The 18,049-nt window shown below is 35.4% G+C and overlaps 1 protein-coding gene across 2 annotated transcripts; it reads left to right on the top strand.

The window, feature by feature from the left end:
• Positions 1-6,773: 6,773 nt before the first annotated feature.
• LOC112790590 (novel plant SNARE 13) lies at positions 6,774-17,731 on the top strand. Of its 2 annotated transcripts, none has more exons than XM_025833068.3 (10): positions 6,774-7,182; positions 9,108-9,200; positions 11,868-11,961; positions 12,241-12,278; positions 12,517-12,614; positions 16,281-16,360; positions 16,436-16,492; positions 16,580-16,672; positions 16,761-16,835; positions 17,244-17,731. In XM_025833068.3, the coding sequence occupies exons 1-10, from the start codon at positions 7,106-7,108 to the stop codon at positions 17,343-17,345; spliced, it is 807 nt and encodes a 268-aa protein (XP_025688853.1). In that variant the 5' UTR covers positions 6,774-7,105; the 3' UTR covers positions 17,346-17,731. The 2 variants fall into 2 exon arrangements, with proteins under 2 accessions (XP_025688853.1, XP_025688852.1); XM_025833067.3 differs by having other exon boundaries at positions 6,803-7,182; positions 11,868-12,009.
• The last annotated feature ends 318 nt before the right edge of the window (positions 17,732-18,049 follow it).

The following is an 18,049-nucleotide window of genomic DNA, read 5'->3' as shown; positions in this document are numbered from 1 at the left end:
TAAACGCCCAAACTGGCATAAAAGCTGGCGTTTAACTCCAAGAAGAGTCTCTACATGAAAATGCTTTAATGCTCAGCCCAAGCACACACCAAGTGGGCCCGGAAGTGGATTTTTACGTCATTTACTCATCTCTGTAAACCCTCGGCTACTAGTTCTCTATAAGTAGGACCTTTTACTATTGTATTGATATATCGGGGTAGCTACCTTTGTTCTTATGCTATCTTAGATCATTGGGAGGCTGGCCTCACGGCCATGCCTAGACCTTGTTCTTATGTATTTTCAACGGTGGAGTTTCTACACACCATAGATTAAGGTGTGGAGCTCTGCTGTACCTCGAGTATTAATGCAATTACTATTGTTCCTCTATTCAATTCTGCTTGTTCTTGTTCTAAGATATCACTTGTTCTTCAACTTGATGAATGTGATGATCCGTGACACTCATCATCATTCTCACCTATGAACGTGTGCCTGACAACCATCTCCGTTCTACCTTAGATTGGGTGAATATCTCTTGGATTCCTGATACACGATGCATGGTTGATCGCCTGACAACCGAGCGCTCGCCTGACAACCGAGCCAGCCATTTCGTGAGATCAGAGTCTTTGTGGTATAGGCTAGAACTGATGGCGGCATTCAAGAGAATCCGGAAGGTCTAACCTTGTCTGTGGTATTCTGAGTAGGATTCAATGATTGAATGACTGTGACGAGCTTCAAACTCCTGAGGGCGGGGCGTTAGTGACAGACGCAAAAGAATCACTGGATTCTATTCCGGCCTGATTGAGAACCGACAGATGGATAGCCGTGCCGTGACAGGGTGCGTTGAACATTTCCACTGAGAGGATGGGAGGTAGCCACTGACAACGGTGAAACCCTTGCATAAGCTTGCCATGGAAAGGAGTAAGAAGGATTGGATGAAGACAGTAGGAAAGCAGAGAGACGGAAGGAACACAGCATCTCCATACGCTTATCTGAAATTCCCACCAATGAATTACATAAGTATCTCTATCTTTATCTTTATGTTTTATTCGTATATCACCCATATCCATTTGAGTTTGCCTGACTAAGATTTACAAGGTGACCATAGCTTGCTTCATACCAACAATCTCTGTGGGATCGACCCTTACTCGCGTAAGGTTTATTACTTGGACGACCCAGTACACTTGCTGGTTAGTTGTGCGAAGTTGTGTTTATGCCATGGTATTGAACACCAAGTTTTTGGATTCATTACCGGGGATTATTTGATTTGTGAGAAGTATTGATCACAATTTCGTGCACCAACGAGCTGTTCTGCTTACGCTTTGTTTTAAACCTTCTTTAAAAAGGCTCCCAGATATAAATCTTTTTCAACTATATTCTATATATAATTTTACTTTTAGAGGTTGTAATACCTCACCACCTCTGTTTTATGACTTAAGAATAAAACTCTATGTGGTAGAGTATTACAGTCAACATTAGGTGTATACTTGCTAAAAAAGGAATATGTTGGGACAATTTACTATCAAAGGGTAACATTACTTCAATTTCAGAAATCGCTTGAGGAATTTGAGTCTAAGCTTTAAAATCTAAAATCCATTATTATAATAGAGTGACGTGCAATTTCAGTATTGGTAGTATAGTTTTCTATATCGTTTAATGAATATTCTAGAGAGGGATGTTGGAAAATCAAAGAAAAAGAAATATTAGTAGAAGGTTGAATAGAAGAAGAGGAATGGTTGCTATTGATGGGAGTCTTTCTATAGTGGGACTAGTATTAGATAAAGCAGTTTTATTAAAGAAAAAAAGAGATAGGAATTATCCTTCATAAAAATAACATCTCTAGATATGATTATTTTTCTATTTTGTCCAAACATTTGTATACTTTTTAGGTTACAGCATAACCAAAAAGGATATCGGGTTGGGATCTCAGCTCTATAGTTTATAATAACTATAAGGCCTAATATTAGAAAAACAAAAACACCCAAACATACGTAAAAATGAATAATCAGAAAAATGATGAAACAAGATTTCAAAAAGTAATTTGTGAAAAGTAATGGTGGATGACATTCTATTGATAAGATAAATAAAGGTAGAGAAGGCCTCATCCCAAAATTGAAGGGGTAAAGAAGCAGCAGCCAAGAGAGCAAATCCAGTTTTCATAATGTGTCTATTTTCTCTTAGCTAGATCATTTTGCTGTGGTGTGTACGGACATCTTAATCTATACACAATGCCTTCATTCTTCAAGAATTCAATAAAAGTATTTGATAAATACTCTTTTTCATTATCTATTTGAAGAGATTTAATGGAATATCCAAGTTGCTTTTCCATATATAACTTGTATTATCTGAAAACATGAAAGATTTAGAATTTATTTGTAAGTAAATGGTAGTATATTTAGAAAACACATCCACAAAAGATACATAGTATCTATAAGTATAACCATTATGAGATATAATAGGGGTAGGTCTCTACACATTAGAAACAACCAGAGATAGGGGAACATCATAAGAATGAGTAGAAGGAGAGTATGAAAGCCTATATGATTTAGCCATGCAGTAGAATTTACAAACATTGAATGAAGAAGTAGTATTACTCATAGGTAAACCATACTTAGACACAACAGTTTTTACAATAGCATGAGTAAGATGGCCAAATCTTTGATGATATACATCTAAGGAAGCACAAGTAATAACAAATACAACAAGATTAATTGGAGAAGAAATAGATTTTGGAATATTAACACGTTCAAACTTATACATTCCTTTAACAGCTTTGCCTCAGAGAAGAACGTCCTTGGTAGCCTCTGATTTAACAAAGCGCTCATTAGGCCAAAAAGAGAAATAAACTTTGTTGTCCCTTGCAAATATGAAAACACTAATTAAATTTTGAGTAATTGATAGAACTAGCAGAAAATCATATAATTTATATTTTCTGAGTAGGTAAGCATTATAAATAAGAATTGCCAACATTTTTTTTATTGTCATACCTGATCCATTTTCAGCTTATGCTTGTTTTTTGCCTTGATATTCAAAGGATTATTGCCAATTGGTTGAATTAGGTGTGTATTGATGAGTTGCACTTGAATGAACATACCATGAAAAATCTATCATAATAGAAGGTGTTGCAATCATGGCTTTTGGATTATGAAAAGATGGAGGAGGTGAAAGAACAGTGTACATGGAAGTGAAGGGAACACTTTGCTGAGCATGTTAAAATCCTTGATCAAACCTGAAATAGCAATAGCTAGCAACAAGGCCAAATTGCCACAAATTTAGCATTGAGGTGTGGTATTGGAGTTCTAATTGTTCCTTCCTCAGCTCTACAAAAATTTCTAACTCCACGTTTTCTTCTACCAAAGGGTGGACGACCAAGAATGTTGTTGTTGTTGTTGCCTCTACCAGAATTATAAGAGAAGGAAGGTTCTGAATTCTTGAGATTTAAGTTAGAGGATTGAGTAAAATTAACCTGAACCATTGAAAATTATGGTTTCTTAAATCTTTCAATTATGTCATCTTGAGCCATAAGCAAAGCTTCAAGATCAGGGATAAAGGATCTTTCATTGTGGACATAATAATGAAGGGATGATAACCTTCATTCAAACCATCTAAGATAACATTGGTATAATCTAAGTTTGTGAGTAGTGATCCTACTACTACTAATGAATCAATAATTTTTTTTATTTGAAGAAGATAATCTGAGGTAGATGCCAATTTCTTGACTGATTTCAATTTCAATTGCAATTGCAATTATCTAATTTGATCTTTGATATGAGAGGCAAAGTAAGTGGGAATTCTGCTCCATATTTCATGAGCAAAGTGACATCTAATAACTCTATACTTGAAAAACTCATCCATTGAAATAAAGAACCATGATGTGACATTATAGCTATTAACTCTCTAATCTTTATATTTCTTTGATTTTGTTTGTGATGTCTAATCTAAATTGCTCTCAAATTTTGGAGAAATTTTCTCTTTTTCATGATGATGTTGAAGTTGTTGTCCACATATAGAGAGAGTAACTTGATGGTGCCAAGTAAAAACGTTTGTTTCTGTGAGTTTATCAGCTACAGAATTGTTGAAAGATTTGTTGATTTGGTTGATAATGCTTAAAAGAGGTTGTGTAGATAAAGGTAGATTTTTCACTACTGAAATTGGAGTATTATTGTTAGTCATGGATCATAACCTCAGCTCTGGATACCATAAAGAAATGAGGGACTTGTGTTTAATGGAATCAATTGAAAGTAAAGATGATCCATCATCTTTAATAGAATCAGATTGAAAGTGAAGATGATGGGGGAGAGAGAGAGAGAGAGAGAGAGAGAGAGAGAGAGAGAGATAGAGAGAGAGAGAGAGAGAGAGAGAGAGGGGGAGAGGGAGAGAGAGAGGGAGAGGGAAAGGGAGAGGGAGAGGGAGAGAGAGAGCTAAATGTTACTCAATAATGTGATTACAAGAAATGTATATATGATTTTGTATAAGCCAACATATATAGCAACAACAAGAGCCTTCTCTTATAACCAACTAGGTAACTTCTATAACAAGAAATATAACTTCCTAACAAACTAGTTAGTTATACGAGTAAACACTCAATGCTGTCTTTGTCCATTTTTACGAAGGACAAAGCGATCCCTGTCCAAAAAAAAGGGACACTTCGATTCTCAACCTTTTTATTTTGGGACAATACAATTCTTCTGTTAAAAAATTCATTAAATAATAACAAAAATTAGTTTTGTGGGGGTTTTATTTGTATTTTGTGGGGTTTTTAAACCTCCACAAACTATTAATAAGTTTGTTTTTGAAAAATTCCTTCACCAATGGTGGTTAAGCGAAGAAAAACTATTGATGAAAATGATGTTGCAAAAAAAAGTAATTGTAGTACCTTTTAAAGGAAAAAAATAATATCGAATAAGAAATGAAAGAAGAGAACTTTAATGTTGATAATATTGGTATTGCTAATGATGACAGTAGAGGAGATAATGATGATGATAAAGTATAGTTACACAATAAAAATAATAGAGGTAGGAGTGATAAATTTTTGTGGGGATTTAAAACCCCCGCAAAATACAAATAAAACCCCCCACAAAATTAAGTTTTGTTATTATTTAACAATTTTTTTAACAGAGGGATCGTATTATCCCAAAATAAAAAGGTTGAGGATCAAAGCGTCCTTTTTTTTTAGACAGGAATCGTTTTGTCCTTCGTGAAAATGGACAATGACTGGATTAGATCTTTACTCTAGTTATACACACTCTATTACTCTCGGATATGAAATTACTAATTTACCCAAATTTATATAAATACATAAATCTATTTTTTGAATTTAGTAATCCTAATTCATGTCTCTAATTCGAATTTTCTTCGTTCTTTTAGATTTTCACTCATACCTAAACTTGATTTATCTCTTTCTCTCTCTTTCTTTGCCTCTCAAGTCCATTACTACATCTCCTAATCTCGCTTCAAAGAATTATATTGAAAGATATTTTTATGCTGTTTTGTTTTATTTTATTTTCATAATGAATATTTTTTAATTTTGCTCTATTATGTTTAATTGATTATTTTATAATGATTATATTATGTCTCTTTTTTGTTAATTTTTAAAAAAAATTCAAAAAATATTTATAGATATTTGCAGATAACTACTTTTATTGAGGGATAATTGAATAGAAACTTGCAAAAAAAAATATGAAAATGACAAGGGATAATTTTTTTAAACAAGCATGAGGGACAGAAAAGGGATACCCGTCATATTCTCACTGTACCTATTACCATGTCTAACTAGCAACAGAGATCCAACGCAAGCTAATTTGAGAAGAAACACGTGAACTTTATCCGAATTAGGTCTTAAGGTAATGAACCTAGGTTAGATTTGAGATCCTAATATTGAATTTAGGTTAATTCTACTTGTTTGAGGTATCAGGTTAATCTTACTTGTTTGGAGTATAACAAATACAATATTACTAAACATTAAAACCATTTAGTATTATAAAAGTTGGATATATTTATAAAAAAAATTTTAATTCAAATTACAAAACATTTTCAATAAACTATTTCCTCTTTCTTAGTTTTAAATATTATTTACTAAAAATTAGAAAAATAAAAATTATAATAATAATAATAATCCACATTCACATAATTAAAATAGATCATATTAATATATATATGATATTACATATATTTAGAACTATTATGTACGATACATATTTTTTTTGATATTTATGTAATGACTATATAAATAATTTTATATGTAAATCATCTAATTTTTATAATATATGATTTATTGTATAATTTTTTTTGTATAAATATATTAAAAAAATTTAAAAAATAAGATATTATTTATAATATTATTTTCTGTATAAAATAAGCAACTTAAGTAATTATCTAAAATAAAAAGAATAATAATACCAATAGCTTTTTACTTAATAGTATTAAAAAATATATGAATACAGTAAAAAATAATAATAAAAATTATTAATTAAGTTATTTACATAATAAAAAATTAAATAAATTTTTAATTAATAAAAAATAAAATTGTTATTACACATACTATAAATTTTACAAAAAAGATTTTAAACAATAAATTAACTCTTAATAAATTATATATTAACTATTATTATTTACTATCAAAATTACATATTATTAATTATTTTAAAATAAATTAATTCATATTGATACCAAATAATATTTATTTAAAATTATAATTTAAATTTCCATCGGAGACACGGAAAATGAAACTTTTTTTTTTGGTGGCTACACGGAAAATGAAACTAGTTATAATTAAAATGCATCCAAACAAAAAATATATATAAATGTAATTAAATACAATTAATTATTTGTTAGCAGAAAAACAACTGTATTCTGTTCTCCAAAACTCCCCTTTTGGCCTTTTCTGTTCCCGGTGCTCTTGCTTCCCTCTATTTCCTTCTGAATGCTATTTCAGTTGAAACCTAATCTGCCACTTTCTCATTCTCCTTGCACTCTCCATTCCTTCACTTCCCCTCTCTCTGATTCTCGCGGCAAAATCAACTGATAATGCATCTTGCGCAAAGACTCGCCAAATCGACAAGCTAGGGTTTCCTCCAGAAAATTCGGTTCTCGCCGGGGTTTTGCGGAGGAGACGCAGTCGCCGGCAGCAATGGCCACCAGCTTGCAGATGAGCCCTCAGGTGGAGCAGATCCTCGGCGAAATCCGCGATAACTTTCGATTCCTGGCGTATGTAACTTAATTTTACTACCTCTTCAGATTCAGTTATGCAATGTTTTTGTGTTCGAAAAATTTTCACCTCTGCTCGTATATAATGTTAGAGGGTGCAAGTTAAACTTGTTGCCAATTTTGGGATGTGAATCATACTCGTTTAGCATCTTATTGATTTAGTTAGGGCAGTGATTCTTGAAATTGGAGTGAGCAAAGGGGATAATGTTGAAAATTTTCTGACTTGGTCCTGTGCTTGTATTTGTATGTTTAAGGTTTATAGGCTTAATGATATTTGTGAATTTAGGAATTGTATGGTTTGAAGCGGTGTAGTGATGGCCAGTTCTGTATTTATTGAGGTAGCTCATTGTACACAAGTTATGTTATGCTTAGTGAAATGAGCATGGGAGGATAGTGGTGCTACTAGAAGAAGCTATGTCTTGAGAGCCACTAGATTTTGTGAGATATTTCTGTTTTTTATTTTAGCAGGACAAGCTATTCCGTTACTGTTTGATATTAAGATATGCAATTCCATTTTTGACTTCTTGTCCTCTAATCTCTATGTAATAGTATCCTTATCTTTATTAATACTATATTCTTTTCTCTCCCAAAAAAGAAGCTATTCATGTTGATCAGGACGCTAATATTGCCTCCTTCTCCTCCCACGGAAAAAGGCTATTGATGTTGGTCAGGAGTCTAGTAGACTTTTTTTGCAGTTTTTAGTTCCCAATCTATCTGAAGAGAATAATTGGTTTTAAATGCACAAGTATATAAATAAAAAATGAATGTGATGTATAAAATTCATTATTTGAAAAGCTTCCTTAACCTTATAGTTGCATTTCCAGTTAACAGCACAAGTGTATATCGATCAATCATTTTTAGGTTTATTTAATTTATTATTATGTTTTCCTCTAGGTGCTTTGGTATTCCCATATGACATAGATCTTTTCTGTTAAAACAATGATCTCTTGAGATTTAGTATGATCATTTGGGTTGCCTCTTTTGCAGTGATGGGCTGGAGGCTATTATTTATTTATTTATTTTTGATAAAAGAATAACATCACTAAGATAGTGGGAAGAATAATAAAGCAAATGGAAGGATAAGAGGTCCTCCTTACGGAGCAAAAAAGCAAACAAAAGAAAAAGCTATCTATGAATGTAGCTTTCCAATCTCTCAACATGTTTGAGAGGAGAAGTGCTCTGGATAGATCATGAGCTTTACAAAAAATAGTGGCCGTATGTCTAATTCTATCCCATAAAACTTGCTTATCTCAAAATCTGTGATTGAAGGTACATAAATGGTTCTCTAATCAAATATTCCAAATGGTGGCATATACTGCACATTGCACAGATATTTTGCTTCTTTCCTACTCCCCAGATCAGAACCCAATAAAGAGAAATTAATCTAAAGTTGTAAGGCACACCCAGCAATCATCAAAGGTACTAAATAAACTAACAAAGTATTCAATAAGAAAAAACAGCCATTAGATTATACAAAAAACAGATGTGCTATTGATTCTAAATTTGCCCCACATATAACATACCTAACAACTATGAAGTCTTATCCCACTAGATCAGATCTTCTTCGTGGATCAAATGGCATCATATTGCCCTTATATAGAGCACACATAACAAACATATTAGGGGAAATTGCCTTAATGTGGCCTTCAAACCTGCTGATGTTATTGTTGGTGTTAATTAATGTTGTTGACCATAGTTATGCAAGTAAAGTATTTCTCGAAGGCTGTTATGTTATCCTTCCTTTATTTGTCTTTGTTCAAGCAATGTATTTATTTGTAATTATCTCTGCTTTCTTGTGTATCCTTTGCTGTAGCCACTTTCGCAGTTACTAATTCTTGCTGAAGTGAAATAAATAAAGTTCAATAGATCTATAATCTTTTCAAGTATTCCTATATAGTAATAAAATATTTTCATTTAACATCCAGAAATGGCTTCCAAAGGCTTGATAAGATTAAAGATTCCAATAGACAAAGCAAGCAGCTGGAAGAACTCAAGGATAAGATGGTGGAGTGTAAAAGGTTAGTTAAGCATTTCTGTGGTTGTAAACTTGTAATCTTGCTATATCTTAGTGGCAACTGCAACTTTGAGTTGAGTAAGAAGAAAAATGTAGGTTCCTTTCATATTGACTTTACTGGTTTACTTTTCCTCATGAATTGACTTGCAGAAATCTTTTTACTTTGTTAATAACTAATTATCATAAAGAAAATTTCTGCCTAGGAATTTTACCGTCCATTGCAGTATCCAGGGGTCGAATGTTGTATAATAAGAGCAGCACACAGAGGCTTCTGCTTGTACGTTGTTACACTGGTATTTATTTTAATGGAAATACAGAAATACAATAGAACAGTAAAACATAATAGAGGAATTTCGAGAGTCCTCTTCTCTCCTAGCCTAGGCCTTTTCAAGTCTTTTCCTACCTCTCACCTAATCAGCTCCTCCTTTTATTGCCTTCCCTCAAATTATCATAATTAGCATTCAACTCCTGCGATTACGCCTCCCTGATTCTCTCATCTGACTAATCCAATCATCAATTATTGTCACTTATGATTACACATTTCTCCTGCCCTATTATTCCAACCTTTTCTTTATTGTTTCTTCTAGAATAATGATAAGGTAAAAGGATTATTTTCTTTCCTTTTTTGGCTGCCTTTGCTGCTGACTCAGCATTCTCTCTCTCTCTCTCTCTCTCTCTCTCTCTCTCTCTCTCTCTCTCTCTCCAGGGTATGTAACAATACCTTCCCCTTGAAGCATCACCTTGTCCTCAAGGTGGACGGAAGGAAAGGCTTCTTGAATTGCAGCTGTATGATGACAGTTGCAGCTCTTCCCGTTCAGGTTCCCCTGCAGCTCTTCCCGTTCAGGTTCCCCTGCATGGGCCTCTTGGTTCATCCCTACGTCTCCTTCTGCATCTTCTCCTAGGAGTATGATTTGATAGTGCTTCATGGAGCACCTATGATCAGATCCCCACTTCTCTCCACATCTGAAGCACTACCCTTTCCTCTGTCTCTCTGCCCACTTTTCGTTCGAGAGCCGTCGTGTGCCGCTGTTACGAGTCGTCTGCGAATGAGAAGCGCTGCTGCCTCCTGTACGAGGAGTAGGGGTGCCTCTGTTTCTATTGGATACAATCTCGCCCCTCGATTCGCTGCCGTCGTGAGTGTTGTACTTTGCCAAACTAGAATTTTTGAAAAATCCAAATCTAGCTCCCACCGAACCAGATCCGCCTGATCCGCTCCCTTCCGGCAACCCCTCCACCCTCTTGCCGTTAGGGTCAACCCCGGTCTCCTTCCATGCTTGATTTCTCCATTCAATAGCCATGGCTCTATCCATTAAAGCTGGTAAATTATTGAACTGAGCCACCTCCAATTCTGCCTGAATTTCCTTTGAGTCCATTGACAAAGATGCACATGAGAGCCTCTGTTCCCAGGTTTCTCTGCGTTCGAGCTGCAGCCTCAAACTCTTGCCTATACTGAGCAACGTCCTCCACCTGTTTCACCTCTAGTAACGGAGCCATGGGGTTGAGAGCAGCTCCAGGTTGAAAACGTTTCAATAAGTCCTCCTTGAATCGTCTCCATGTCTGAAATGGTGTGTATTCTTCCCACCACTCCATCCATGCGAGAGCCTCTCCCTCCAAAGCAAGAGTGACAAAGTCTATCCTTTCTGCCAGAGCCACCTGGGTGACACGAAAATATCTTTCCATCTTCACCAGCCAGCCATTTGCATCATCTCCCGAGAAGATGGGAATGTCAAACTTCCTAGTAGGCTCAAATCTCCTCTGTTCTGTTTCACCTTCGTTATTGTTGCCGCCTCTGCCTTCTGAACCTTCTCCATCTCCCCCGTTTCTCCCTCCTGCCCCGTTTCATCCCTGGTCATGGTGTTGCGAAAGCATTTCCCTTACCTGTCTCAGCAAGTTGGTGGATAAGAGTTCAAATGATCGGTTTTGAGCTTCCAGTGAACGATTCTGGGCCTCCCTCATCTCCTCCATTTGCTTCTCCAAGACTTCCAACCTCGACTCCATGGCAACTCGCGTGGAAACCATGCACAGAACACCTATGATCGGTGCTCTGATACCAGTTGTTACACTGGTATTTATTTTAATGGAAATACAGAAATACAATAGAACATTAAAAGATAATAGAGGAATTTCGAGAGTCCTCTTCTCTCCTAGCCTAGGCCTTTCCAAGTCTTTTCCTACCTCTCACCTAATCAGCTCCTCCTTTTATTGCCTTCCCTCAAATTAATTATCATAATTAGCATTCAATTCCTACGATTACGCGTCCCTGATTCTCTCATCTGACTAATCCAATCATCAATTATTGTCACTTATGATTACACATTTCTCATGCCCTATTATTCCAACCTTTTCTTTATTGCTTCTTCTAGAATAATGATAAGGTAAAAGGATTATTTTCTTTCCTTTTTTGGCTGCCTTTGCTGCTGACTCAGCATTCTCTCTCTCTCCAGGGTATGTAACATAGGTCTTGTAGAAGCTCCATTTTTGTTGTGAAAATTCTCTTCCTTTGTTATCCTTATAATTAGGTGCTTTCCAGATTTTTTATTTTTCAATTCACTTTTCTGTTGGTAGGCACAAGTGGTGAAGACATTTTAATGTGATCTGCTGTAGTTTGCTATTTCCTTTATCAATGCATACCCAACTTTCTGGAGTATGAAGCCTTATGTTTTTATTACAGGTTGATAAAGGAGTTTGATCGAGAAATTAAAGATGAAGAGGGAAAAAATCCCCCAGAAGTGAACAAGCAACTTAATGATGAAAAGCAATCAATGGTTAGTGCCGAAAACCTTTCTATTTTGGATGCTCACGTTTTGGAAGGGGTACAATATCTTCAACCTCAAAGTATTATGAATGTGGCAATATTTTTCTTTTCACATCTTTGTAAATGATTTGCATTGCTAAATGTGGGTCTCAGGCTTTTTCATGATGATCTAGGGTGGGGTAGATTTGGTTGTTCTCATGCTCATTCATAAATTATGTCATTGCTTCTTGTTGCACTAGAACTGCTGATTCTTTATGTTTGCTTACAATGGTCCCTTCTTTGTTTGCAGATCAAGGAACTAAATTCATACGTGGCTCTGAGAAAATCGTAAGCTGACACCTCATATTTCTATTTCTGCAGTTAAAATAAAATAACTCTTCTGTGTAAAGGCACGTAGGTCTTAGAACAGATAGTATGGTTAATACCATTTTCGTGTGCTCATTACCATCAATAACTCAAAATATTATCTCTTTTCCCTTTACAGTATTTATGTTCATCCAAAAGTACCATAATCCTTTTGGTTATTTGAATGGAGGATTTATACTATTATATGGATGATTGATAGGTACCTGAATACCCTTGGTAATAAGAAAGTTGAACTTTTTGACATGGGAGCAGGAACAAGTGAACCTACAGCAGAACAAAATGTTCAACTAGCATCAGGTAAAATATTCCAGCCTTCTTTTGCTCTTAATATGTTAAGTTGGTGATTATCTTTGGTTTATAGGCATGCTGTTGCTGTATGCAAATGTTTGGGTATTGTATTTTTATTTGTATTTTTCCTGATACCTGCTGTATACAATTTGATACTATTATGAATCTGTCACTTAATCTCTGGTAGAAGCTTCATGTATATGGTTAATTGATAATGGTTTGACCTGAGTCTTAAGTAACTCACTGACTGATTGTTAGCTCTATAGCTACCTATTCTAAGTTCTAACTTTTCCTTTAAAAAAAACTGTTCCAACTGTTGTATCACTTGAGTTATACTGCTAGAGCACATGGTCTGAGCTTGATAATCTGCACAACCAACCACAAACTGTTGAAGATTCGGTACACAGTTTTCCCCATCATACACCAAGCAACGGACCATTTTTTCCATTCAACGTTTCCTTTTCTCTGTTCCTCGAGAGAGAGAAAAAAAAAAAGAAGAATCAAATAGAAACAAATTGTAGGGAATTTTAGAATCTGGATCATGTCATAAATGACCAGACTCTGACCCACAAGGCGCAGCAAACTAGAGTGCAAGATTGCAACAAGAATTGAAGAACATTGTTTGTACAAATTTTGGACCAAATCAAATGATTCACATGCTATTCATGGGACAACGGTGCCCATGTGCTGATTTACCCAATGACGATCTAAGCTTGTGTCCAAACCAATTTCAAACCATACAAGTTTGATTGTGTAGTATGTAGGGATGTCAATGGGGCGAGGCGGGGGATGCCTCCCCGCCCCTGCCCCCAGATTTGCTCCTCGTCCCCGCCGGGGGGAAGGGGGGGGTGATAATTGCCCCCATCCCCGTTCCCAGTGTTCCCCGGGGGCTCCATTCCCCATATCCCTATATTGAACATTTATATGGAAATTGTAGGGAAAAGTTTTTTAAAAATAAAAAAACCATTATTACAACACATAAATATATCTTATCCAAGATTACAAGTGGAAATACAAAATAACAAATCATAGTCGATAAAACAAAATCTTGAAATACAACTTCCATTCTAAGAAAAAGTCATAAAATAGAGTCTTCAACATCAAATAATTTTCCATTGTCAGAATACAACTTCCAACAAATAACTCCATGTTTTCTATTAAAACAACACAAACATGAATATGTTAACATACATAAAAAACAAGAATACCATATATTAAATAAAAATTTGACATAAGTAAAAAATAATTAACTAAACTCCTAAATCGCCCGTATTCATCTCAGTTCCAAGGAATTGGAATTTTAGACCTTGGTTTACCTATATTATATCAATCCACGATAGGAGTGGAGCTAAAACTATCCATCCTGTACATAAACAGCAAGATTTAATATAGAAACACTAAATTAAGATTTAATACAGAAACACTAGATTCTAGCTCAACTTCAGATACAAAGAGAAAATTCAGAAAACAAAAAAAGATTAAATCAAATACAAAAGAATACATAATAAATCAGCAAAAGCAGCAAAAAACAGAGAAGGATAAACTATAAACTGCAATAAATCAGCAAAAAGAACACATAACAAAAGAGATTATACAGAGAACACATAACAGAGATTATATAGAGGAGATTTTAGACTGCAATAAATCAGCAAAAACGGCAAAAAACACAGAAGGGGATAAATTATAAACTGCAATAAATCAACAAAAAGAACACATAATAGAGCAGATTATTCAGAAAACACATAGATTATACATAGGAAGAGTATCAAATCTTAACTGTTTCATAATTATAAACCCTATGTGTCTAAGTGCAATACATTACAGGGGATTATACAGAAAACACATAACAGATATTATACAAAGGAGATTTTATACTGCAATAAATAGGCAAAAACAGCAAAAAACACACGGGAAAAGAGCATCAAACCTGAAATTAGGTGAAAGTGGAGATGGAGGAGGAGGAGGAGGACAGACAACAGGGCTGTGGTGGGGGAATGCGACGGCGAGTTCTTTCGATGAATTGGGGGGACGCTTCGGCGACTTCTTTTGACAAGTTGAGGAGACCCGACGACGAGGCAGGAAACAGCGCGGTGCGGAGGGGGAACTGCGCGGTGTGGTGATGTCGTGGTGCGGGAGAGAGAACAGCGCCGGAGAGAGAACAGCGCCGGAGAGAGAACGCCGCGGTGCCTGGTGATGTTGCGGTGAGTGGGACGGCAAGGTGAAAAGGAGAGTGGCAAGGGAGGTGGCTGGCTGGGTGCAGAGAGGATGGAGAGAACAAAAAAGGGGGGTGTCGCGGGGCTTAGGGGCCAGGGTAACTGGGTGAGCGCGGCGCTAGTGAGGGGGAAAATGAATTAGGGTTCTCACTTTTTCTATATAGAGAAACTGTTGGAGGCCAGCAATTTTAGTATTTTTCCAACACAAATACTAAATTGTCATTTTACTAATTTATATATGCAAATTCTGAAAAATATGGGTGTAAATTGTATTGATTTATGGGTAGCAAACTGTATTAATTCATGTGTGCAAAACTCTAGTAAATATAGGTGTAGATTATATACTTGTATGCAAAACGTCTATAAATATGGGTGCAAATTATTGCTGGTTAAGTGCGGGCCAAAAATGATAATAATTGCTGGCCATGTAGCATTGCTCTTCTATATATATGGAAGGTGGAATGACTAAAAAACCAAAGTGAGAGATAAACTATTAAGGGTGTTTAAGTAATTTAATATATTCGGGGATTAGCGGGGTCGCGGACGGGGATCCTCGCTCGGGTCCCCACACCTGCCTCGGGGGAATTTTGTTCCCCATCCCCGTCCCCGCAGGGAAACTTCTCCGTCATCGGGGCCCATTCGGGGTGGTCCCCACGGGGATCCCCACCTCCTGGGGAGTTTAGACATCCCTAGTAGTATGTGCTCTACATTCATCAAAATTAACAAAAGAATGCTTTTAGGATTTATGTATAAATACATATGAAATTTGATTGTGATAGAAGCTTGAATCGTGTAAAAGTCGTGCAAAAGTGAGAGCTCAAGAGGCGAATGTTTTCTGCCCATTTTTTTTTTATTTTATGTTTTAAAAAATTGGGTAGAAAACAAATGTGTGTCTGTGTTTTATTATCTTATTTATTCTTGACTGTTCTAATGGCCTCAATTCTATATGGTTCATCACATCATGATATTTAAGAGGGTTGGATTATAGACACACAGTTGCAGAGACTATACACCTGATTCACTAAAGTTCATCAAATTCTTGACTGTTCTAATGGATTCACACTGGCCTCGATTCTATATGGTTCATCACAACATGATATTTAAGAGAGATGGATAATAGACAAAGTTGCCGAGACTATACACCTGATTCACTGAAGTTCATCAATTTCATGATTATTCATGGTGGCATCCTTAAAGGCAAATGGATTTACTGGATGTATGCCTAATGCAATTGAAGGTGTATAAATAAGATGATCCAAACTCTCCATTGAGTTAGAATTCATATCTGCGTTTTTCCCATTGTAACCTGTCTCCATCTATCATCTATCATCTTTGTTGGCATGATACTTGAATTTTTGGGTTGGGGATTGGGCACTTGCCCTTTCTCTGCATGCTTTTGTTCTCTTGTGTAGTGATCGAAGAATATATCTCACCAAATTGACCCATTTGGCTTATTGTATAGAAATGTCTAATCAAGAACTTATCAATGCTGGGATGAAGCAAATGGATGAAACTGATCAGGCTATTGAAAGATCTAAACAGGTGTGACTTACATCAGATTCAGAATTAGACTTCATTGCTTGTTTATGTTCATTCTTAAATTTATAGAAAATGTAGGTTGTTCATCAAACAATCGAAGTAGGCACCCAAACTGCTACTACCTTGAAGGGCCAAGTAAGTGTTGTATGTCAAATTCACTTTAAAAAAGGGGAAATCATATCCTATCAAACATTTGATGTGTCTTGTCATCAAATTGTGCAGACTGAACAAATGGGTCGGATTGTTAATGAGCTTGATTCAATTCAATTTTCAATTAAGAAGGCCTCGCAGCTTGTGAAGGAGATTGGCAGACAGGTTGATTTTATTTTTGTTTGTTTGTATGCAATATAAACTTTTTAAACATCGGCCATGACTTATACTCTACGTTACCTCCTGTTATCAGGTAGCTACTGATAAGTGCATCATGCTGCTTCTGGTGCTTATTGTCTGTGGTGTCATTGCCATTATTGTTGTGAAGGTACTATCTTCATTCGATCTATTAATTTCATCAATTTGTCACTGATACTTTCTCTCGTGAAATCCAATACCTTGTTTTAAGGAAGAAAATAAAAATGTTAAACTAAATTATGCTGCTCAGGGCCCCAAAACTAGAAACAAAAAAAAAAAAAAAAAAAGAAACTCCTGTGCAGAGAACTCATTTGAAAATAATATTTAGATTGGATTATTAGATATTTTTAAACCTTTATTTTTATTTATGTATTAATTTTTTAGCATTGAATAAAATGATGGTAGAAGAAAATAGTTGCAGAATGATCCGTGCAAGCAAATTTGCCGTTGAAATACTTATATGTTTTTTATTTTGCCAACTGATTATGTTATGCAAGATGTCCATGCTTCTGTTTTAACTGACTCTTGCACATTGCAGATTGTGAATCCCCACAACAAAGATATCAGGGATATCCCAGGGTTAGCGCCTCCTGCTCCAAGCAGAAGACTTTTGTACCTAAGGACTGAACATTTTGATTAACTCTTTTTTACAGTTCTATCCATCCTAATCCTACCAACCGTATTCTTGGTTACCATGGACTACGATGAGATAGTCGGAAGAAAGAATTTCTTGCCGGAGTTGTGCATATTCTGTTTGTGATTCTATGTAAATCACACGAGCTTCTCTTGCTTTGTTTTTAGTGCCATGTTTCTTTATGTATCATTCCCGAGATGTTGTAGGGTTAGAAAAAATAATTTGCCAGTGTGGGATCTACGGTGTACATGTCCAATTCAAAGGAGATTTGCGTTTTCTTTTCTTCTTTTTCTTTTTATTGTTAAATTATTATTTTTCTTTCTTGTCTCATGGATTGGGTCTTGTAAATTACATTTATTCCAGCGTGTGTTTCCTGCTCTTCATATTTTTAATTTACTCATGAAATTCTCTTCCTTGACTCTAAATTGAGATATAAACGGTGTAAATGAGGAGCAGCGTGCTAACTTTTATTAGTTTATATTCAAATATAACCATGTTCGGAGCACGTACTTTTTAATTTCTAATCCTAGTTATAAGTAACAATGCCATTCATAAAGTCTTTTCTCCGATGTGGCGGCTAATTGATACGTACTAGGAAGACGAGGGATGAACTATATTTGCATCATTATTTATTTTTAAAACATAAGATAATTTATACTAAAATGTCCATGTTATCTTGGATTTGATTCGATTGTTGCGGCTGTTGTACT

This window comes from Arachis hypogaea, chromosome 3 (genome assembly GCF_003086295.3).
Source record: "Arachis hypogaea cultivar Tifrunner chromosome 3, arahy.Tifrunner.gnm2.J5K5, whole genome shotgun sequence".
NCBI lineage: Eukaryota > Viridiplantae > Streptophyta > Magnoliopsida > Fabales > Fabaceae > Arachis > Arachis hypogaea.
The sequence above is the reverse complement of the archived record's forward strand: the minus strand, read 5'-3'. Positions and strand labels throughout refer to the sequence as shown.